General features: G+C 42.1%; 2 protein-coding genes across 6 annotated transcripts in view; both read left to right on the top strand.

Moving 5' to 3' along the window:
- Positions 1 to 19,730, top strand: part of LOC311129730 (muscleblind-like protein 2a) — a 65,336-nt gene extending 45,606 nt beyond the window's left edge. Inside the window, exons 3-10 of one of the 5 annotated variants that reach the window (XM_084162141.1) lie at positions 3,240 to 3,404; positions 3,502 to 3,726; positions 4,413 to 4,667; positions 8,742 to 8,795; positions 9,204 to 9,357; positions 10,923 to 10,958; positions 12,189 to 12,283; positions 15,454 to 15,555. In XM_084162141.1, coding sequence (XP_084018267.1) covers positions 3,240 to 3,404; positions 3,502 to 3,726; positions 4,413 to 4,667; positions 8,742 to 8,795; positions 9,204 to 9,357; positions 10,923 to 10,958; positions 12,189 to 12,283; positions 15,454 to 15,468 — 999 coding nt within the window. In that variant the 3' untranslated portion in view covers positions 15,469 to 15,555. Of the gene's footprint in view, positions 1 to 3,239; positions 3,405 to 3,501; positions 3,727 to 4,412; positions 4,668 to 8,741; positions 8,796 to 9,203; positions 9,358 to 10,922; positions 10,959 to 12,188; positions 12,284 to 15,453 lie in introns of all 5 variants that reach the window. The other 4 variants (XM_084162142.1, XM_084162143.1, XM_084162145.1 and 1 more) reach the window with 4 other exon arrangements.
- Positions 19,731 to 20,530: 800 nt separating this feature from the next.
- Positions 20,531 to 24,242, top strand: part of LOC311129939 (ras-related protein Rap-2a) — a 16,856-nt gene continuing 13,144 nt past the window's right edge. The window contains exon 1 of the mRNA XM_084162509.1: positions 20,531 to 21,505. Coding sequence (XP_084018635.1) covers positions 21,192 to 21,505 — 314 coding nt within the window. The 5' untranslated portion in view covers positions 20,531 to 21,191. The remainder of the gene's footprint in view (positions 21,506 to 24,242) is intronic.

Raw genomic sequence — 24,242 nt, 5'->3', positions numbered from 1 at the left:
ACACAGAGGGTGTTCTTTAATGGAAGCCTCTCAAACATAATCCAGGTAGAATCAGGAATTCCCCAGGGCAGCTGTCTAGGCCCCTTACTTTTTTCAATCTTTAGTAATGACATGCCACTGGCTTTGAGTAAAGCTAGTGTGTCTATGTATGTGGATGACTCAACACTATACATGTCAGCTACTACAGCGACTGAAATTACTGCAACACTTAACAAAGAGTTGCAGTTAGTTTCAGAGTGGGTGGCAAGAAATATGTTAGTCCTAAATATCATTCACTAAACCCTAAACCTCAACTAAATCTTGTAATAAATAATGTGGAAATTGAGCACGTTGAGGTGACTAAACTGCTTGGAGTAACCCTGGATTGTAAACTACCATGGTCAAAACATATTGATACAACAGTAGCTAAGATGGGGAGAAGTATGTCCATAATAAAGCGCTGCTCTACCTTCTTAACAGCACTATCAACAAGGCAGGTCCTACAGGCCCTAGTTTTTTCACACCTGGACTACTGTTCAGTCATGTGGTCAGGTGCCACAAAAAAGGACTTAGGAAAATTGCAATTGGCTCAGAACAGGGCAGCACGGCTGGCCCTTGGATGTACACAGAGAGCTAATATTAATAATATGCATGTCGATCTCTCCTGGCTCAAAGTGGAGGAGAGATTGACTTCATCACTACTTGTGTTTGTGAGAGGTATTGACATGTTGAGTGCACCGAGCTGTCTGTTTGAGCTGTTGGCGCACAGCTCGGTCACCCATGCATACACCACAAGACATGCCACCAGAGGTCTCTTCACAGCCCCCAAGACCAGAACAGACTATGGGAGGCGCACAGTACTACATAGCGCCATGGCTACATGGAACTCTATTCCACATCAAGTAACTCATGCAAGTAGCATTAGATATTTAAAAAAAAAACACCTTATGGAACAGCGGGGACTATGAAGCAACACAACCATAGGCGCAGACACATGCATACACACACACGATAACATACGCACTATACACACACGTACACATGGATTTTGTACTGTAAATATGTGGTAGTGGAGTAGGGCCCTGAGGGCACACAGTGTGTTGTGAAATCTGTGAATGTATTGTAATGTTTTTAAAATTATATGAACTGCCTTTAATTTTGCTGGACCCCAGGAAGAGTAGCAGCTAAAGGGGATCCATAATAAATACAAATACAAAACTGGGCAGCAATGTCGCGATGGAGGGAGTAGCCTATACGGAGACTACCTAAGACCACTGCAACAGAGTTATTGTAAAGTGTGGGAGTAATCTTATGCCAGACTTAGCCTACATTTAACCTCTCTGTTGTTCATTTCAAACTCCATATATTCATGACCCGATTCGTATAAATCATGTCAAATTATTTTAAATTCATATTAACCCCTCCTACAGAATATGCTTTGGAAAGATTTTGAGGGATAAAATAGATATCAAAATATTCTATAAAGAAATATTTTGAGTGGCAAAGACTCCAGTGGTCATACATAATTCATAGATTCACAAAATATCTATTACTATTCTATGTTTCATTATTTCAGGTAGATACTACTGGTTATGATTGCAGACAGAGGCCAGAGAATGGGATGGTGCAATATTGAATTAGTCATATTTTGATAAGGTGCATGCATGGGGATGTCCACGTCACCCATAGATACGCCCATGCTGTAGAGATACACCTAGCGGACTGAAACTTCTCTGTTGTAGGCATAATACAGCTAGTGCAATCTAGACTTGCGCTGGCGAACAAATCCATTACATTAGCTACCTAAATGTGAAGTAAACTCAACTGAGGAGTAATAGAGAATGGGGACTTTTAACTTGGAAATGTGCAGGATACCTCTTTCCGGTTTCCCTGACTTCTGTTTCATTTATACTGTATAATGCTTGTTCGGTAGCACTCCTCACAGGCCGTTTTGGTTTAGGTTTTTTTTTTTATCTGGTGAGATGAAACTGCCAAAACTCTGAAAGGTATTATTGTACGTCAGAAATGCAACACAAGATTTGTTCCAGCCTAAAATGTTAGTCCGTAATCGTAACATGGTTTTTGTATGTTCACAGATGAAATTTCACGTTTACGTTTCACACATGGCTTCTCTTACGATCCTAGAATTTTACGTACGGATTTTCATACCATGCAAACGATACATACATTCAACCTTTTGGCAGGTATCTCGCTGCATAAAAATCACGTCAGTGACTCAACCCACTCAATTTGAGTATAGCAGTAAAACGCCAGGCACGACGTGACGCACCCCTCCTAGGGACGGCATGGAAGAGCAATATTAAGCCAGTGACTCAGCCCCCTTAATAGAGGCAGAGGCAGAGAATCCCAGTGGAGAGAGGGGAGCCGGCCAGGCAGAGACAGCAAGGGCGGTTTGTCACTCCAGTTCCTTGCCGTTCACCTTCGCACCCCTGGGCCAGACTACACTCAATCATAGGACCTACTGAAGAGATGAGTCTTCAGTAAAGACTTAACGGTCGAGACCCGGTCTGCGTCTCTCACATGGATAGGCAGACCATTCCATAAAAATTGAGCTCTGTAGGAGAAAGCCCTGCCTACTGATTTCCTGCTAAATTAAAGGCAGTTTAGGCCGATCTATCAACTCTATACATTATTATTCTCATACATGACTCATATTGTGTCTTTGGATAACCTCCTGATCATAGAGAGAAACGCTTCTGACAATAAAGCATTTCAAACTGTTTTCCGTTCCATTGCTCTACGGGCATTCATCTCCTGTGTGCATTTGTCTTGGGGCGCAGTGTGCTCCTCTGTCAATCATACTGCTTCTGCAACAACAAGCATCATCAAAACTACCTCACTATCTGTCCCCACAGAAAAGCATCTCAAGTGTGAAGGTGTGATTCTGTGTCACTATGATTGCGTGTCCTGATATTGCGTTAGTGTCCTGTCCTCTGAGCTGAATGGTCTGGGTCTGTTAGGGGACTGGTCTACTGCATGTTCAGGGCATGATTGAGCCTCAACATGAATCTTTCATGAAGGTCATGTTCTGGGAATGGTCTTCTGTTTTATTTTTGTATTTTTATGGACGTCCTTATCTCTTTCCTTGGTTGTCAATTAATTCTAGTGACCCTCTCCAGTAACGATGCTTCACTTAAAAGCTGTAGGTATAGACTACTCATCTCAGGCTTAGGCCTACATTTAAGGGATTTATCTTGTCTAATAGTTAGCTTTCTTTTGTGTTCTTACTCTTATTCCAGGGTCGATGTTCAAGAGAAAACTGTAAGTACCTTCATCCACCTTCTCATTTAAAAACCCAGCTAGAGATTAACGGCCGCAACAACCTCATCCAGCAGAAGACAGCAGCAGCCATGCTTGCCCAGCAGATGCACTTCATGATCCCAGGCACGAGCATGCAGCCTGTAGTAAGTACAGTTTATTATACACCATCCCAAAACTCAGATCCTTCATTTCAGATGTTTAGTAGTGTCTGTACTGGCTGCTGTCCCTTCTCATTTACAGCCTACGTTCAATGTCACCCAGGGGCTTGGTACGAGCCCAGGTCTCAGCTACTCTCCTTACCTTACACCCATGACATCCATGAGCCATGGGATGAGCTTGATGCCCACGGAGATGCTCCCCAGCACCCCAGTCATGGTCCCTGGAAGTCCCCCAGTCACAGTCCAGAGCTCCAACTCGTCCTCCTCTTCCCCCTCACAGAAGCTGTTGCGCATCGACAAACTGGAGGTATCAAATCACCTTCACACAAACACAAACAAGGCTGTATCATATGCTGTATTAATACACTGAGTATACAAAACATTAAGAACACCTTAGGTTGCACCCCCTTTTGCCCTCAGAACAGCCTCAATTTGTCGGGGCTTGGACTCTACAAGGTGTCGAAAGCGTTCCACAGGGATGCTGGCCTATATTGACTCCAATTCTTCCCACAGTTGTGTCAAGTTGGCCGGATGTCCTGTGGGTTGTGGACCATTCTTGATACACACGGGAAACTGTTGAGTGTGAAAAACCCAGCACCGCTGCAGTTCTTGACACACTCAAACCAATTCCCCTGGCACCAACTACCATACCCCTTTCAAAGGCACTTAAATACTTTGTCTAACCCATTCACCCTGTGAATGGCACACATACACAATCCATGTCTCAATAGTCTCAAGGCTTAAAAATCCTTATTTACCTGTCTCCTCCCCTTCATCTAAACTGATTGAAGTGGATTTAACAAGTGACATCAATAAGGGATCATAGCTTTCACCTGGATTCACCTGGTCAGTCTATGTCATGGAAAGAGCAGGTGTTCATAATGTTTTGTACACTCAGAGCACATTTATTACGGAATGCCTGTTGAAAACAGGGTACATTGCCAGGGTGCTACTACGTCAGCTATCTCTTCCTGTGTGGTTTTCCTATTGTAGGTGTGTCGTGAGTTCCAGCGGGGGACCTGTGCGCGAGGCGAGACGGACTGCCGCTTTGCCCACCCCAGCGACAGCCCCATGATCGACACCAGCGACAACACTGTCACCGTCTGCATGGACTACATCAAGTCGCGCTGCTCCAGGGAGAAGTGCAAGTACTTCCACCCCCCTGCTCACTTACAGGCCAAAATCAAATCCTCTCAACACCAGGTCAACCATACGGCCGTGGCAGCTCAGGCAGCAGCTGCAGCCATGGTAAGATGCTTCCCTCCAGACCCATGGGCAGCAGCATAGAACACACACACCATTGGCTAGTATAGCTACTGTAATACTGTACCGTCCCTTCTGATTAAGGGCAACTTGTCCTATTCATTTTAAAAATGCAACGCATTCTACATTCACAGTAGTGGGCCTACTATCTTAATCCTGTTAAATTACCCTTTGTTGGTTGATTAGCTAACATCATAGAATGTGGAGCACTGCTTTATTTATTATAATAATAATAATTGGGTGGGTGCTTATATTTGTCCTATTTCACACAAGTGTGTATACGTATGTTTGAATTGAAAATGTGTTTTTTTGCTTACCCCAACTCCCCATGAGAGTGGGTCACAGCCAAGGTCAGCCATTATCAACGGCAACCCTGGAGCAATTATGGTTAAGTGTCTTGCTCAAGGGCACATCGGCAGATTCAAACTAGCGACATTTCGGTTACTGGCCCAACGCTCTAACCGCTAGGCTACCTGCCACCCTATTTGTATATACAATGTAGCTACATTAAATATATGTCATATATACGCTCTTAAGACTCAAAATGTCAATTGCCCAGTATGTAGTAGTCCTCAATTGCCTTTAAACTGTCACATAGCATAACCATTAATTTGTGAATCTCCTTATGTGATGCTAACTTTTTACCTGTTGGTTAGCTAACCTTTACCTAGCTGGTTAGCTAACCTTTACCTAGCTGTTTCACTAAAGATAACCTTTACCTAGCTGTTTAACTAAAGTTGTCCTTTACATAGCTGTTTAACTAACCTTTACCTAGCTGGTTAACTAACCTTTACCTAGCTGGTTAACTAACATTTACCTAGCTGGTTAACTAACATTTACCTAGCTGGTTAACTAACCTTTACCTAGCTGGTTAACTAACATTTACCTAGCTGGTTAACTAGCCTTTACCTAGCTGGTTAACTAACCTTTACCTAGCTGGTTAACTAACCTTTACCTAGCTGGTTAACTAAATTTTACCTAGCTGGTTAACTAACCTTTACCTAGCTGGTTAACTAACCTTTACCTAGCTGGTTAACAAACTTTTACCTAGCTGGTCAACTAACCTTTACCTAGCTGGTTAACTAACCTTTACCTAGCTGATTAACTAAACTTTACCTAGCTGGTTAACTAACCTTTACCTAGCTGGTTAACAAACTTTTACCTAGCTGGTTAACTAACCTTTACCTAGCTGGTTAACTAACCTTTACCTAGCTGGTTAACTAAACTTTACCTAGCTGGTTAACTAACCTTGACCTAGCTGTTTAACTAAAGATTAGCTTTGTCTGTCTCCCTTTGCTTTCCATGCTTTTTGAAAATCTATGTTTGAATTGCTGCTGCAAAGTGAACCCTGTTTCTACAGTGACTGTCTTGTTTCATTGTGATCTATTGTCTGCTGTTGGTTTTGCCTTTATCTTAAACGTCCAACAAGTTCCTAAGAATAAAGCCATATCTGCTAAACGTCCATAGTCAAATTCACCAGCAGCAGCCTTCGAACAGCTGATCCAATAGTTAACATTACTCTCATCAAATGAACACAATTCACATAATGGCACATTCAGACTTCTATTTTGGCTGTTAAAAACAACAACATGCATGGCCTTACATAGAATGTTCTGTATCCTCCATCCTAGCTCTGCTATTTTCTGTTCCTCCATATATTTTATCATCAGTTTTGTGGTCTTAAGTTTTCATTTTTTGCATGGTCTCAGAATTACTTAAATACTGTTGTATTACAGCACTAGTATTACTAGAGTTTGTAAATGCTTTAGTACCTTGATATACTATATTTACAAAAGTATGTGGACACACCTTCAAATTAGTGGATTCTGCTATTTTTTTTCTTCAATTTTCAATTTTCAATTTGTACCTTTATTTAACTAGGCAAGTCAGTTAAGAACAAAATCTTATTTACAATGACGGCCTACACCGGCCAAACCCGGACGACGCTGGGCCAATTGTGCGCCGACCTATGGGACTCCCAATCACGGCCGGTTGTGATACAGCCTGGAATCGAACCAGGGGGTCTGTAGTGACGCCTCAAGCACTGAGATGCAGTGTCTTAGACCACTGCACCACTTCAGTCACACCCGCTGCTGACAGGTGTATAAAATCGAGCACCGAGCCATGCAATCTCCATAGACAAACATTGGCAGTAGAATGGCCTAACTGAAAAGCTCAGTGACTTTCAACGTGGCACCGTCATAAGATGCCACCTTTCCAACAAGTCAGTTCGTCAAAACGTCTAACCTGCTAGAGGTGCCCCGGTCAACTGTAAGTGCTGTTATTGTGAAGTGGAAACGTCTAGGAGCAACAACGGCTCAGCTGCTGAGTGGTAGGCCACACAAGCCAACAGAACAGGACCGCCGAGTGAAAAATCGTCTGTCCTCAGTTGCAGCACTCACTGCCAAGTTCCAAACTGCCTCTGGAAGCAACGTCAGCACAAGAACTGTTCATCGGGAGCTTCATGAAATGGGTTTCCATAGCCGAGCAGCCACACACAAGCCTAAGATCACCATGCGCAATGCCAAGCGTCGGCTGGAGTGGTTTAAAGCTCGCCGCCATTGGACTCTTAAACAGTGGAAATGCATTCTCTGGAGTGATGAATCACGCTTCACCATCTGGCAGTCCGACGGACAAATCTGGGTTTGGCGGATGCCAGGAGAACGCTACCTGCCCCAATGCATAGTGCCAAATATAAAGTTTGGTGGAGGAGGAATAATGGTCTGGGGCTGTTTTTCATGGTTCGGGCTAGGCCCCTTAGTTCCAGTGAAGGGAAATCTTAACGCTACAGCATACAATGACATTCTAGACTATTTGTCCTTCCAACTATGTGGCAACAGTTTGGGGAAGGCCCTTTCCTGTTTCATAATGACAATTCCTCCGTGCACAAAGCGAGGTCCATACAGAAATGGTTTGTCGAGATCGGTGTGTAAGAACTTGATTTGCCTGCACAGAGCCATGACCTGAACCCCATCGAACACCTTTTGGATGAATTGGAACGCCGACTACAAGCCAGGCCTAATCGCCCAACATCAGTGTCCGACCTCACTAATGCTCTTGTGGCTGAATGGAAGCAAGTCCCCACAGCAATGTTTCAACATCTAGTGGAAAGCCTTCCCATAAGAGTGGAGGCTGTTATAGCAGCAAAGGAGGGAGCAACTCCGTATTAATGCCCATGATTTTGGAATGAGATGTTTGATGAGCAGGTGTCCACATACTTTTGGTCATGTAGTGATACTTCTGTAATGCTGAGGAATTTTGAAGTGTAGTGAAACCTACGTTTTTTGACTGAAACTATGAATGACCAATGTGTTTAACAAATGTAACAAAAGGGCCAATTCGATACCTAATCTCACAATAAACAGAGCTCCACATTCTATACATAAATGATCATCAATTCAGTGGGTATATCATTCTCTATGCTCCCTATTTGCTGTGACCTTAAAACAGCCAAGATGACATGAATAAGGCCTAGCTCTCAGTAGAGATAGAATGTGCAAGCGTGACCATTCACAGTAGCCTAGCTAATGCCAGTTGGCCTTCTACATTTTGTCTCTCTTTCAAATTTATGTGTATCATGTACAGTCCTCGTAAAGCAATTGTTTGTCAATTAATGCATTATTACAACATTTATTTAGTAGCACCAACTGTATATTCAATTTGATAATGATTTGATAATTATTAACATATTTTGATCAACTACTGTTCTGTTTCCTACATAGCAAACAACCTCAGTCCTAATGTCGTTGCACAGTATTGTTGTAATTCTAAATTCTGTTAGATTAAGCTATTAACGAGTATAGTAAATGCTTACATACTAATTCAGGAGTCAGTCGTATGTTTCCTTGAATCAGTTACATTTGTTTATTGTGCATGCCTATTGTTTTGTATGTGGTGGTAAACTGCATTCCGATTATTTTGTTTTGTTTTCTCCTTCTCACCTATCCACAATGCAATGCTGTCCCCATGATGCACCTCTGCTTGCTGTTACCTGTATGTTAATACGCTTGAATCCCATTGGCCCACTGCCATCATGTGCTCGCTGTCTGCTATTAAAAGACTCAGTCGACTGCCAAAGCAATGAAGCGACCCCTCGAGGCAACTGTAGACCTGGTACTTTGACCTTTCACCTTTTGCTTTGCACGTAGCTATTAATTGTACTGTAGCAACTCACAGAATTTAATTTGGCATTTTTGTTTTTACAACTTCTTAAGACTCCTCTAGTATGTGTACAGAATAATTCACCGTCAGTTATCCTTCAGTCATTTAATAGGTGTTATATGAACAGTATGAAGTTTTAGCCATTCACTAATTTGATCATAAATACCTTTATTTTGTCATGTAATAGTTGCATACAGTTTACTATTTGGTAATGATTGTAATATTATTTACATACAGTATAAAGCTCATAGCCAGTAATATTATTTACATACAGTATAAAACACATAGCCAGTGGATTTTTGAGAGCTACTGTTAAGTGTTTTATCTGTGTTGTGTTAACATGTCCTTTGTCCTCGGCAGGCGTTCCCCTATGGCTGCCTGCAGCCCCTACCAAAAAGACAAGCACTGGAGAAGAACCACGGGGCCAGCTCCTTCTTCAACCCCAGTATGTTCCACTACCAGCAGGCTCTGGCCAACGCACAGCTCCAGCAGACAGCTGCGTTCTATCCCACAGGTATAATCCATGGCTCCACAGCCCAGTTTTCTGAGTATAATCCATAATCTATGGCTTCACAGGCAGGCTGTCTGAGTATAATCCATGGCTCCACAGCCAGGCTGTCTGAGTATAATCCATAATCTATGGCTCCACAGCCAGGCTGTCTGAGTATAATCCATGGCTCCACAGCCAGGCTGTCTGAGTATAATCCATGCCTCCACAGCCCAGCTGTCTGAGTATAATCCATGGCTCCACCGCCAGGCTGTCTGAGTATAATCCATGGCTCCACAGCCAGGCTGTCTGAGTATAATCCATGGCTCCACAGCCCAGCTGTCTGAGTATAATCCATGGCTCCACAGCCAGGCTGTCTGAGTATAATCCATGGCTCCACAGCCAGGCTGTCTGAGTATAATCCATGGCTCCACAGCCAGGCTGTCTGAGTATAATCCATGCCTCCACAGCCCAGCTGTCTGAGTATAATCCATGGCTCCACCGCCAGGCTGTCTGAGTATAATCCATGGCTCCACAGCCAGGCTGTCTGAGTATAATCCATGGCTCCACAGCCCAGCTGTCTGAGTATAATCCATGGCTCCACAGCCAGGCTGTCTGAGTATAATCCATGGCTCCACAGCCCAGCTGTCTCAGTTTAATCCATGGCTCCACAGCCAGGCTGTCTGAGTATAATCCATGCCTCCACAGCCAGGCTGTCTGAGTATAATCCATGGCTCCACAGCCCAGCTGTCTGAGTATAATCCATGCCTCCACAGCTCCACTGTGCCTCTATGAATAATGATGACTTGTCCTTTATAATTCACTCCTCATGCCCTCCCTGTTAATGTTTGGTTGTTATATCTGTTTAACGTGTCAGTCAGGTGTCTTTCCTTGTTTTTCTACATTCCTCGTGGTCCGATGTAGCTAGCTTTGATGAAGTAATGCAACACCTTGTAATTTGAGCTGTTAATTTTAGCAAATGATGCACTTTCAATGCCACTGTCACGTACATAATAGCTCAATGCCCTGGCAGTTAGATATATCAGTGTGTCCAGATTACATCATCCAGGTTGGTTGAAGGAGACCAGCTTTAATCAAATGTATCAAATTCAGGCCAATGGCCTACATTGCTGTGATAGAGTAAGTACTAAGTTGAACCCTGTGTTAATACACCATTATATCATGAGTTTAGCTCTTTCTCTCAACATGGCCTTCCTCTTGACAGCCATAATCAACAGTAACAGCCACTATGCACTCTGGTTAGATGCTTTATCTCACTGCTAAGTTAACCACTGTACTGCCTGGCTGCCTTAGCACTGATTCCCATGTCAGTGGACAGGAGCTATTTTATTCTGCAAGTCTCATCTACACCCTACACTTAATCCCACACACTATACTCCCTAACACGCATCGTTTGTCGTGGGCTTGTATCTGTGTATGCTCACCAAGCTAAAGAACCCTTGGTTTCCATTGAGGGGTTAATGTCTTGCTTGTATTTGGTTTTGGATGTGTAAAAGCATGCTGAAAACTCTAGCTAACCTGTGTTTCTTCCTCATTATCCTCTACTCACTCCCAACTGCACAATCACACAGGGTCAGTGTTTTGCATGTCTCCTGCTACCAGCATTGGTAGGTCCCTTGCTTATCTTTTCTGATATCACCTCTAATGAATGGAGAATATGGGTGGAATGTTCTCGCTGTTGATTTAAAATACTGTCTTGTTATTCCAATGTGCCCTTGGATAAATATTGTCTGGGTCAGAGGGTAAGGGTGTTTTATATACGTTGGGGACCAGCACATTTTAAATCACCTGTGAGAAAGTGTATTTTATAATACGTTTCAGCATTGTTTTGGTCAGCCATGTTCGTGACAAAGCACCAGCTATTATGTTATGCTCTTCACCATCACTCATTGGCCTACTTTTTTTCTCATGATTATTTAGTTTACTTGATTTGTGTCTGTTCTTCTCTGCAGTGATAGCCATACCGTTGTAAATAATACAAATATTCAAAACATGTGACATCAGTTAGTGCTTGTTGATATTTATAGTTTGTTGCTGCTCTGTGGATTAGGACATTTGATCAGTTTCCCAGAGATTTTATTGAACATTTCTTGGTCTTTCCATATCCAATTGCTTTTCCTCTATTTTTATAAAAAAGGGACCTTATTTCTAACACAGCAGTGAAGATACCATCCTAATGATGATATATGCTATGCAAAACATACTTTTTCTGTGTTGTAATTGGAAGCGTTTAGTGTGAAATGACAATCTTCTCTGGGAATCAGACAAATATCTGACACATTTCCTGAACTGTAACTTCAAACAGCTTTCCTTCATTCTTTTTCCCATGCTTTCTTGCTTTGCACTGTGATTGGATGACCCTAACCCTTTGCACTGTGATTGGAGGACCCTAACCCTTTGCACTGTGATTGGATGACCCTAACCCTTTGCACTGTGATTGGATGACCCTAACCCTTTGCACTGTGATTGGATGACCCTAACCCTTTGCACTGTGATTGCATGACCCTAACCCTTTGCACTGTGATTGGATGACCCTAACCCTTTGCACTGTGATTGCATGACCCTAACCCTTTGCACTGTGATTGCATGACCCTAACCCTTTGCACTGTGATTGCATGACCCTATCCCTTTGCACTGTGATTGGATGACCCTTTGCACTGTGATTGGATGCCATCTGCTGGTCTAACCTAATGATGGCTTGCTGCTAATATTGTACTGTGTTTCACCGTGCAAAAAAAAGAAAAGAAAAAAAGAATAGAATAGATGAAATGTTGCTATGGTTACCATAATGCTCCAGCCACCTGTTCATTGCTTCCATGGTTCCCTTCCTGAAAAAGTACCCATGATGTACAGCACTACGCCTGCTACTGTCTCTGCAGCAACTACTCCTGCCACAAGTGTCCCCTACGCAGCAACAGCACCAGCCAATCAGGTTTGCTCTTTTTTAAAGCTTTCTTTCATGAATCCCTGAGCTCTAAATAAGTGTTGGTCATGACATCAGGAGACGGTTCTCATCAAGGCATATTGCTCTCCTGCCTGTTGCCTTGCTTATTAGCAAGCTTGACTATAATTATTGTACATGCTTTATTAAATATAGTAATGACAGAAAGCACTTATTTAGAGATCTCTCATCTGCAAATAGTAGTTGTTGTGTTGCAACATTTCCTTAATCGTTTTTTATTTAGTGACAAGTGATTTTATTTAATTCAGGTTTTACTATAATTCTGTCAAGTGAGAGAGAAAAAATAAGCTATGGATAAGCCTATTGGTTGAAGCAGCCTAAATTAGCCCCTCAGACTAAAGAGACCAATTTAATAAATGTAAGATCAATGAAGCTCAGAATTTGCTGTTTTTATCACAAGAAGGAGTTAAGTCTCTCTGTGTGTGTGTGTGTGTGTGTGTGTGTGTGTGTGTGTGTGTGTGTGTGTGTGTGTGTGTGTGTGTGTGTGTGTGTGTGTGTGTGTGTGTGTGTGTGTGTGTGTGTGTGTGTGTGTGTGTGTGTGTGTGTGTGTGTGTGTGTGTTAGGGCTGGGCATTATGTCCAAAATATCATATCACGGTATTTCCTTCAGGCCGTTTGGAAAAATCGTGGCAAAATTAGAGTATACCCACTTCTCCAGGTACCACTACACCCCTGGTTGGCATCTACATTGGTGCTTGTGCTGCATTGGCCATTGCAAACTGAACGCAAGTGTCTCGTGGTCGAGGAACAACAAATGTGCTCATTGAGTGACGGGTGGGAAAGGTCTGTGTGGAAAGCAGCATGGAGAGAGAGCGGAGAAAGGACTCAAGTAGCGAAGTAAAGTATAAAAATGGACGTTACACACGGCGGATCACATTTAACAAACAAAACATTCAAATACCGATATAGAAAGTAAAGTATAAACCCAAACTGGTCCGTGCATCAATACCGCTATATAATCGATTATAACCTGGGTAGTTCGATCCCTGAGTGCTGATTGGCTGACAGCCGTGGTATATCAGAGCGTATACCACTGGTATGACAAAACATGTATTTTTACAGCTCTAATTACTTTGTTAACCAGTTTATAATAGCAATAAGGCACCTCGGGGGTTTGTGGTATATGGCCAATATACCACGGCTAAGGGCTGTATCCAGGCACTCCGCGTTGCGTCGTGCATAAGAACAGCCCTTAGCCGTGGTATATTGGCCATATACCACACCCCCTCTGGCCTTAATGCTTAAATACGGTATACCGCCCAGCCCAGGTGTGTGTGAACACGTGTTTGTGACAGGGCTGTCACGTTTTCCCATGACAGCCCTGTGTTGCCTATTTTAGACACTTCCACTTGGAGGTCAGGTCAGGTGATGTGCTTAATTCTTTGTCCAGCGGGAGAGTAGAGGAGGGGGCTGTGGTTTGGGAGAACACTACCAACAGCTTTCTGCTGCAGCTTATTCTGCTGGATGTTTTGGTCTTTTATTTCACCTAGGTTGTTAACATGGAATATACACTGAGTAAAACATAAGGAACGCTTGCTCTTTCCATGACATAGACTGACCACGTGAATCCAGGTGAAAGCTATGACCCCTTATTGATGTCACTTGTTTAATCCACTTCAATCAGTGTACACTACCGGTCAAACATTTTAGAACACCTACTCATTCAAGGGTTTTTCTTTATTTTTACTATTTTCTACATTGTAGAATAATAGTGAAGACATCAAAACTATGAAATAACACATGGAATCATGTAGTAACCAAAAAGTGTTAAACAAATCAAAATATATTTTATATTTGAGATTCTTCAAATAGCCACCCTTTGCCTTGATGACAGCTTTGCACACGCTTGGCATTCTCTCAACCAGCTTCATGAGGAATGCTTTTCCAACAGTCTTGAAGGAGTTCCCACATATGCTGAGCACTTGTTGGCTGCTTTTCCTTCACTCTGTGGTCCGACTCATCCCAAACCATTTACTACATGATTCCATATGTGTTATTTCATAGTTTTGATGTCTTCACTATTATTCTACAATGTAGGAAATAGTAAAAATTAAGAAAAACCCTTGAATGAGTAGGTGTTCTAAAACTTTTATGACCGGTAGTGTAGATGAAAGGGAGGAGACAGGTTAAAGAAGGATTTTAAACCCTTGAGAAAATTGAGACAAGGATAGTGTATGTGTGCAACTCCTGAGTGGCGCAGTGGTCTAAGGCACTGCATCGCAGTGCTAACTGTGCCACTAGAGATCCTGGTTCGAATCCAGGCTCTGTCGCAGCCGGCCGCGACCGGGAGACTCATGGGCAGCGCACAATTGGCCCAGCGTCGTCCAGGGTAGGGGAGGGAATGGCCGGCAGGGATGTAGCTCAGTTGATAGAGTATGGTGTTTGCAACGCCAGGGTTGTGGGTTCGATTTCCACGGGGGGCCAGTATAAAAAAATATATATATATATATGTATTCACTAACTGTAAGTCGCTCTGGATAAGAGCGTCTGCTAAATGACTAAAATGTAAACATTAGGAAGGTGTTCCTAGTGTTTGGTATACTAACATAGTGAATGTGTGTGTCTCTAGCAAGGCTATACATGTTTTATTTGTACTTTCTCTGATTTCAATTAGTTTTTGTTGTTGAGATTTGCAACATTTTAGTTTGAGCTTTTGTTGTTGATTTGTTCTTTTTATTTTCAATGTTATTACAATAACCTGGGTATGTAGACTACTGCCTCAGCTCTGAATCTTATCTGAAAGATGTCTCAACTCAACAGAATGATGTTTGTTTTACTGAAAGATGTCTCAACTCAACAGAATGATGTTTGTTTTACTGAAAGATGTCTCAGCTCAACAGAATGATGTTTGTTTTACATGCAGGATTTAAATATATATTCTTCTCATGGTTTGCTTTGTTTCTTCAGCAGTATTTGATTGTACTGGTCACAGTTTTGCTACTGCTCTACTTCTGCAGATAAGAACCATTTTTCTTTCAACATTTGCTGCCATGAATCTTGTACAGAACTGCATCAGTACTGTTTTTGCCATCCAGAAATGCACTGGTGGCACTGTTACTTGGACCTAAGGGCAATCGGTCATGTTGATTGTGAATGCCACCATTGAGTAACACGATGTCTCAATTTCTGCTCCTAAAACAGATCATCCTCAAGTAACAAACAAGGAAGGAACAGAGTGTCAAGACGCTGCCCTTAGAGGTCCTAAACAGCCCTTCTGTAAATACTACATTTGCTCCACACGAGAACTAGAGCAACCTGCATGCTGAGAAGAAGATTACTGAGGCAATGTATAACATTGAGCTATGGTAAAATATACATATGATATACCAGTGTTGCTAGGACTACTACCATTGCTGATATGTAAATGACTGATTTATTATAATGTATACACACATGATTGGGGATTGTGAAGATTTAATTGTAAAGGTATTCAACAATTACTTTTATGACCTTTTTTTAATGTTTTGTTAAAACTACACAACACTTACCCAAATCAAACTCATTTTTTAGCAGAAATTATTGTGCATCTAAGTGCTTGATTGCTTTTATTTAAAACACAGACCATTGGAAAATTATCTTGTTTTTACCCCATATAAAAATGTACGCTTGGCTTGTGCATCAGGCTAGAAGGAGTGCTCGTGTTGTTCTTGTAAAGGATGAATGTGCCGGAGGATGGATAGTCTGTCGTTGTTTATCTAGTGGTTGTTCTCTGAGTACAGGATCACTGCTCCCCCTCCCGGTGTGCCTTGGCCCCCTCTATGATGAAGGAACAACACATTGACTAAGACATGATAATAGCAGAAAATTTAAGTCTTCTTCCTTATGGTGGCCAAATGGCAATGATGTAATAATCAGCCACTAATTCCAGAATTGATAATGTATCTAGCGACCACTGGTTCCAAGGTTCTGTCTGCGCTGCGCAGCTTGTGTTATGTCTATGGGGCCCTTGGTTGCCTTGGCATCCATCGAAGAAATACCAGATGTGCCAATGACCTAGCAGAGTGATTGGTGGGCTGAAAATAAGCCACCTTAGAGGAACTGAAAGGCTGAGTAAGAGTGGTGAGCTGTTACAGACATTAAAGGGGTTGGGTGGTTATACTCCCAAGGCCACAGACATTAAAGGGGGATGTGAATGATAATAAATCAAAAGAAAGGTACAGTACATGTGGTGATCTTTGTTAAAAAGGCTGACTTACACATTACGGGAGGTCACTTGTTAATCCTGACTTATTTTAACTGTAGAAGTGCCTAAAGTAATGTATATAACAAGCGTCTTGAAAAGGCTTTATGTGAAAAATATTCCACATTAAATAGAAAACCCTCACAATTTTTCAAAACACTCCACAGTCTCACAATAATCACTTCTGGAAGACAATGAACAACCATTTATGTGATGTGAATTCAGTGCATTGGTACTCTTTGTACAGTGGGATAGTTTAAGTGCTTTAACTTTTCATTGACCTTTGACTTTTAAGTTCCAATATCTGACAGATCTGAACATGACTGCTTTGGCATGATGTTCAGTGAGGGTTCATTATGTAACATGGTTTATCTTAATTCTTAATGAGTTTAAAGTTGATTGGAGATGAGATTAGAAAAGCGGATATGTATCGTAATTCTATGTTGCTAACTCATTCTTCTCTTTACACAGCTGTCTTGATCATATCCTCACATTTAATGCATCGATATCATAGTCTAACACCTTTCCAGTAGAATGGATCACAAATGTTTTAGTGGTAGGTCGTGGTCACATTACAAATGTAATGAAACTCATATAACCCTACATATATTATTGTCAAAGCTGAATTGTATTTACAAACTGGTCTGTAAAACTAGCACTTACAAACACCAGATTTATCCACCAATGCACCAGTGCAAAGTCTATACCTGTTATTTACAGTAGGGTATAAAAGACTCATGAAGCCAGTTATTTACAGTAGGGTATAAAAGACTCATGAAGCCAGTTATTTACAGTAGGGTGTAAAAGACTCATGAAGCCAGTTATTTACAGTGGGGTATAAAAGACTCATGAAGCCAGTTATTTACAGTAGGGTATAAAAGACTCATGAAGCCAGTTATTTACAGTAGGGTATAAAAGACTCATGAAACCTGTTATTTACAGTAGGGTATAAAAAGACTCATGAAGCCAGTTATTTACAGTAGGGTATAAAAGACTCATGAAGCCAGTTATTTACAGTAGGGTATAAAAGACTCATGAAGCCAGTTATTTACAGTAGGGTGTAAAAGACTCATGAAGCCAGTTATTTACAGTGGGGTATAAAAGACTCATGAAGCCAGTTATTTACAGTAGGGTATAAAAGACTCATGAAGCCAGTTATTTACAGTGGGGTATAAAAGACTCATGAAACCTGTTATTTACAGTAGGGTATAAAAAGACTCATGAAGCCAGTTATTTACAGTAGGGTATAAAAGACTCATGAAGCCAGTTATTTACAGTAGGGTGTAAAAGACTCATGAAGCCAGTTATTTACAGTAGGGTATAAAAGACTCATGAAGCCAGTTATTTACAGTAGGGTATAAAAGACAAAAACGAATCTAAAACCATTGAACTATTTACATTTATCTACACGTAACATTATTGTACCTTTTGCTCAAACTTGTATGTTTTATTTGCTCTTGAAAATAACAGTTAAAAACTTCACGCGGGTGCACAGTCTAAACACAGTCTTTCATTCTCCTCTTCACATTTAGTGTGTGAGTGAAATCTGTATGTGTCGAAAACCTCATCAGTATCATGATATATTTTCATGATGTTTGATCAACTCAGACAATCCACAGTGAGACTCCTTGACGCACATCCTTACCATCTTTGTCCTTTTCTTATTTTTATTTTCAGAAAAGTTCATTTTTATGTAATTATTGATGGAAATAAATGGAATATACTTAGTTTTATTTGTTTAACATTAGTTATTGAACAATGTTGTATTCTATTCTAAAAATGAATGTAATTTATTAAGCTGAGCTTTGCTCTGCTGGTGGTTCCTCAAAGGACGTGTCCTGTCACGTTAGCCTATGAAAAGCCGTCTGTGGTCAGGGATGGAATGTTGGCGCTACCAATGGCAAGCTTCCACATCTCATCCTGGTCACTGCCTTGTCAACTATACAGGACACCATACTGCATTACAAGCAAGGTTGTAGAATTGCTTTTATTATGTATAAAAACAGTTTATTGTATAGGTCACAGTCTACCAAAAAATGTACTTTTCATTGTAGTACACTATCATTTCATAACTATATTAATTTGTCTCCTAAAGTTGCAGTGATGGAAGCTCTGTATTTTTGGAAATGATGTCATTGTTGTATTTTCTAGAGCACTGTAACACACTATATTGTATTGCCGGAATCTGAGCATTTCCTATTTTATGGCAAAAATGATATACAACAATATTTTCAGTATCATATTGCCTTTGTATCACAGTACTATATTCATTTAGCATTTGACAGCCTACCCATGGCATTTAAATGCTCATTAATAAATGCTCTGATCTTTCTATTCCACCAGATAAAAAGCATCCCTGGACTCATACAGACAAGGGAAAACTCAAAAAGCACTTTGTTCCCAGAATATAATAATTTTTACACTGCAGAAAACTATGTTAAACATATAGTTGTGGGTATGGCTAATGTGGCAGTGATTCTCCTAAATTATGTCAATTGTTCAACGAAGGCGTCTTTCACAAGAAAAAATGTCTCTATGAAAATGTATGTTTATTTCAATGTTAATTTCAACTTGATTTTTGCTAAATGTTTTGAATGTTATTATAGCTAGATAACTCTGCACCTGAAAGTCAGTTGAGATTTTAGACCACCCAATCAAAAGTGTTGGACAGTCAGAATGTGTTCACTTTTACTGACCCAATGGTAACATGATTCCTTAGCACTTTGTGAACAGTTGGTAAACTGAGCTGAGCAGACTAGCGTATTAGTGATCTTTGCCTTGCCTTTGATGTATTGTTCTTAAGTTGTTATGTGTTAGGACTCATGAAATATAAGGATTGTAATTAGTCTATTGCAATTAGTGAAATATGCTGTTTAAATTCTCACTACAGACATTTTCATTTTGAGGTCAAAATGGTAGATTGTAAAGAGTGCAGTCAAGTACTTCACTGAGAAAAGCTTGACGATGAGAAATGTGACGGGTGCCATTCTAAATGGCTGAGCTACAGTTACCGCAGGGCTGTGTTTAAACTGCTGTGCTGGTTCACATACGGTTCCATCTGTAATGCCGTACTCTAGAACAGAGGGGAAAAGGACAAACAGTTACTCATTTTGAATCTATTCATGTGGCAATTTTAAATGTTTTATTTGTGCTCTTTTATGTTATATACAGTCGTTTTGGTAAATGCAAAATTGTGTCAAATCTAATGTTAAAAAAACAAATAAAAGTTTAAGTTTAAGCCAAGTTTCTGATGCCTTTGTTTTGGTGATTCACATAGGAAATAATACGCCAATTTATTTGGGGTCTTTATGTAAGCAGAGGACATTATTTCAAAGGCCCAAATAATGAAAAGCTCCATCTCAGGAATGCAATTTACATGTTAGTTTTAGTCTTATCCCATTTCCTATGGCAAAAAATATATAAACAAAAATATTGGGTATTATTCGATGAATATGCTACATTGTTGCCATTTGTATCGAATAGTCTGTCTATGAACATCTACATCTGATAACACAACTTGCCAGATATTGCAACGACATTGACTCATCCAAATGCATCCATATCATTCTGTCTAGTTATGTATAGGACTATACATAACTAGACATAATGATATGGATGCATTTGGATGAGTCAATGTCTTTGCAATATCTGCCAAGTTGAACTATCTCTATACAGAGATAGTTCAAGAATGTATTTTGCTAGCCTCCACTTTCACATTGTACTGCTGTTTGTTTGAAAGACCGCTACTCTTTTGATGCATGTACACGGCTGGTAGCGTTACCATCGCAACAGCATCCAGGCGCACTTTCCTTCTCTTGGATACGCATCCTCAAGCTCCTCCTGTGATTGGATGAGCGCCCCGAGGATGTCACTTGGGTTACCGAATGATGGGAAATTGAACACATGAACGGAAATCCAACCCTTGTATTTTACTGGCCGTTTCCGTGTGGCATTCAGATAGTCATGAGTGAGGTTTACAGCAAATAGAGATAGCCATTGGCCTCTTCGCACGGCTGTCTAGTTGGGAAGACCCGTCTCCTCGTATCGTTGGTACGGAAACCGAGAGGGGACTGGTTGGTTACGCGGCGGCGGTGGGTCTCCACCCGAGAGTATGGCGGTCAGGATTGTATTGGTGAGCGCATAACTACCGGGAAGAGATGGTGGAAAGAAAGAAAGGAACAACGCTTGTATTATTAACTTTTAAAATAGTGTTTATTTATCAACATTTGTTGAGTTAATACGCGCCAGTCTTCTTGCAGAATCCATCATCAGAGACCGTCCTGTTTTTTCTCCAATGTCTTCGCAGGAGCAGGTTTTTTGTTTTTGTTTTTATGTTGTATAGAATGGTAAGCTAAGCAGATGAAAAACCACACGTTTCACATTGTCCAGCGTTTTGATACCTTTTAATGCACATTTTAAAAATTGCAATCGTATGGATGCAAATAGTCATCCGTGTCTGGTATGCCTGGGGGAATTTCTACAATGAAGTCCATCTTCAGTCATCGAGGCTTTGTGCTCTGCTTTTGTATTTCCCATTGCTGAGCGGTGGTAAGTAAGGCAATATTTTTGATATCCGTTCAAAATGAGTTCAAAATGAAACACGAATAAATTCTATTTGCGCGGGGATATTCTATTCTATGTCGCGCGGAGAGTGGTAGCTTTCGACAATCTCTTGAAATCATCAACTAACAAGGGTGCAATGCGCGAGTACAAAGTGGTGGTCCTCGGCAGCGGGGGGGTCGGGAAATCCGCCCTCACTGTTCAGTTTGTCACCGGGACGTTTATTGAGAAATACGACCCGACCATAGAGGATTTTTACCGCAAAGAAATCGAGGTGGATTCCTCACCCTCTGTTCTGGAGATTCTTGACACTGCAGGTACCGAACAGTTCGCATCCATGCGGGACCTTTACATAAAAAATGGCCAAGGCTTCATACTGGTCTACAGTCTTGTCAACCAGCAGAGCTTCCAAGATATCAAACCCATGAGGGACCAGATCATCAGAGTGAAAAGGTGGGTGGTTTTGGATCACATCCATGTATTATGGAAGGCCTAAGGTAGGCCTATTTCTCATTGTAAACATGCATAGATGTAAATGGATAATAATGCCTGCTTGTATTTTCCCACTGATAGCCTACATCTCATCTGTCACCTCTCACATACATAGTCCATTGACAGAAAACATAATTGATCTCTCAAATGGTACAACAATATCTATGAAGAAGCAACTTTGTGCAGAGTAGACATTAAAATGACACTCATTTTGAGGATGTGGCCTGTGATGATACTCAACACACAGGCCTACTGCCTACTCTTGCCTAATAAAGCATGGCATAGCCTACTACTGCAAACCCATTGGGCACAGACGTCAATTGAACGTCCATTCCACGTTGGTTCAACATCATTTTCATTGAAATGATGTGGAAACAGCGTTGTTTCAACCAGTGTGTGTCCAGTGGGTAATCTCTTCAAGTGGTGCTGTATCATCCAACACTGGCCTATCCATCTCTCTAAAGGCAATGCAACCGGGTTCTTCAACAATATAAATGATATAGCCTATTTAGCATAGTCTTTACGGCATGTCTGTGTCTTATTTTGTATAGTAGGAGGCTTCTTCTATTGATGCCCTATTTTAGTATGAAGGCCATGCTGTTATTTCAACTCACTTTACTATACTACTGAACTACATTCAGGCCCTGTCCATCAGTAGATCTGAGACCAGTTTCCCCTGCGCTTATTACAGTGGAGATAGTGTCTGGCTTGCTGGCTGGCTTTCTGTCTGTCTGGCTGGCTGGCTGGCTGGCTGGCTACCTCGGATGCAGCTCTGCTCGGTGTGTTTGATGGGCTGTCCATAAGACTGTATGCTGCAACCCCAGTGAAATAGACAGTTGGGGGGGGGGGGGGGGGGGTTGGCAAGAGTTGCTACATTTGCAGGAACACACTGAGGCCCATTTCTGAAGAGAAGAAGTGATGTTTTTTTATTAGTAGCGCAATCTGTTTGGAAGGAAAAAAATAGAACAAACAGGAATCATGCGTGTGAAAAGCACTGATCAGCACTGTCATTATAGGGGTGCTCCAGACCATCTTTAGTGGCCCGCATGTCTCATTGTCCTTACATTGTCATAACATGTTTATAATCATGCTACAATAATGAGACATGCTCTACAGACGACTTGGTTATCCCTTAGCTTAGGAAAGTAATTCATGTAGGCAGAGTGTGCAGTGGCCTAATTTGTGGCAGACTTACAAAGTCACACAAGAAATGAGTCATTCACTCTCAAGACCTGGTTAAATACTTATGCAAATGCACTCACCATATAAATGCTATGGTGTCGTCAAACCTGGGCTACGTTCACATGTTGGTGTTTCCCTCTTCTAGAGTTGATGTGAAGTGGGGATTCAGCCTGCACTGAGCTGTGGCACTGGATGCATCACTCATTGCAGGTGCCAGTGTAACTGACAGGGTGGATGGAGGGAGTCTGAGGAGCTACGGAGAGACAAGGCTCTCAATGGAGGACTACATCAACAACACACAACTACTAAATTACTCCTCAACTTTTCATTTGCACCCTTTCGATTGGCACGTGACAGTGCCCTCAGTCTTTGCATATGAACAACATGGTCTCAAGTAATCTGATTTATCCGAAATAGCATTATCTGGAGCTGAAATTGCATTCTCCAATATTTACTATCACAATTGCCATTAACAATTTATGAGTTTGTTTTCATGGATATCTTGGCGTTTGTTTGTGTTTCAATAAACTCACGATCGCGCTGAGTTTGAATTGTATTTAAAACCATTCACATCAATTCCTGTCCTGACCAGATGAAAGAATGATATCAGCATGTTTCCCCCATAAAGAGGTGAGTACAGGGAGAGGAGGTAGAGGAGGGAGGGGAGGAAGGGGTGGTAGAGGAGAGGATAGGAGAGGAGAGGAGGGGGAGGAGGATAGAGGAGAGGAGGGGAGAGGGAGGGGAAAGGAGGGAGAGGATAGGATAGGAGGGAGGGAGGGAGGGAGGGAGGGGAGGGAGGGAGAGGAGAGGAGAGGAGAGGAGAGGAGAGGAGAGGAGAGGAGAGGAGAGGAGAGGAGAGAGGATAGGAGAGGAGAGGAGAGGAGGGGGAGGAGGATAGAGGAGAGGAGGGGAGAGGGAGGGGAGTGGAGTGAGAGGAAAGGAGGGAGAGGATAGGAGAGGAGGGAGGGGAGGGAGAGGACGGAGAGGAGAGGAGAGGAGAGGAGAGGAGAGGAGAAGAGAGGAGAGGAGAGGAGAGGAGGGAGGGAGGGAGGGGAGGGAGAGGACAGAGAGGAGAGGAGAGGAGAGGAGAGGAGAGGAGGGGGAGGAGGATAGAGGAGAGGAGGGGAGAGGGAGGGGAGAGGAGAGGAGAGGAAAGGAGGGAGAGGATAGGAGAGGAGGGAGGGGAGGGAGAGGACGGAGAGGAGAGGACAGAGAGGAGAGGAGAGGAGAGGAGAGGAGAGGAGAGGAGAGGAGAGGAGAGGAGAGGAGAGGAGAGGAGAGGAGAGGAGAGGAGGGAGGGAGGGGAGGGAGAGGACAGAGAGGAAAGGAGAGGAGAGGAGAGGAGAGGAGAGGAGAGGAGAGGAGAGGAGAGGAGAGGAGGGGGAGGAGGATAGAGGAGAGGAGGGGAGAGGGAGGGGAGAGGAGAGGAGAGGAAAGGAGGGAGAGGATAGGAGAGGAGAGGAGAGGAGAGGAAAGGAGGGAGAGGATAGGAGGGAGGGAGGGAGGGAGGGAGGGG

Source organism: Coregonus lavaretus, assembly GCF_964263955.1.
Source record: "Coregonus lavaretus genome assembly, chromosome: 5".
In the NCBI taxonomy this organism is placed as follows: Eukaryota; Metazoa; Chordata; class Actinopteri; order Salmoniformes; family Salmonidae; genus Coregonus; species Coregonus lavaretus.
This window is presented reverse-complemented; position numbering and strand designations above follow the sequence as displayed.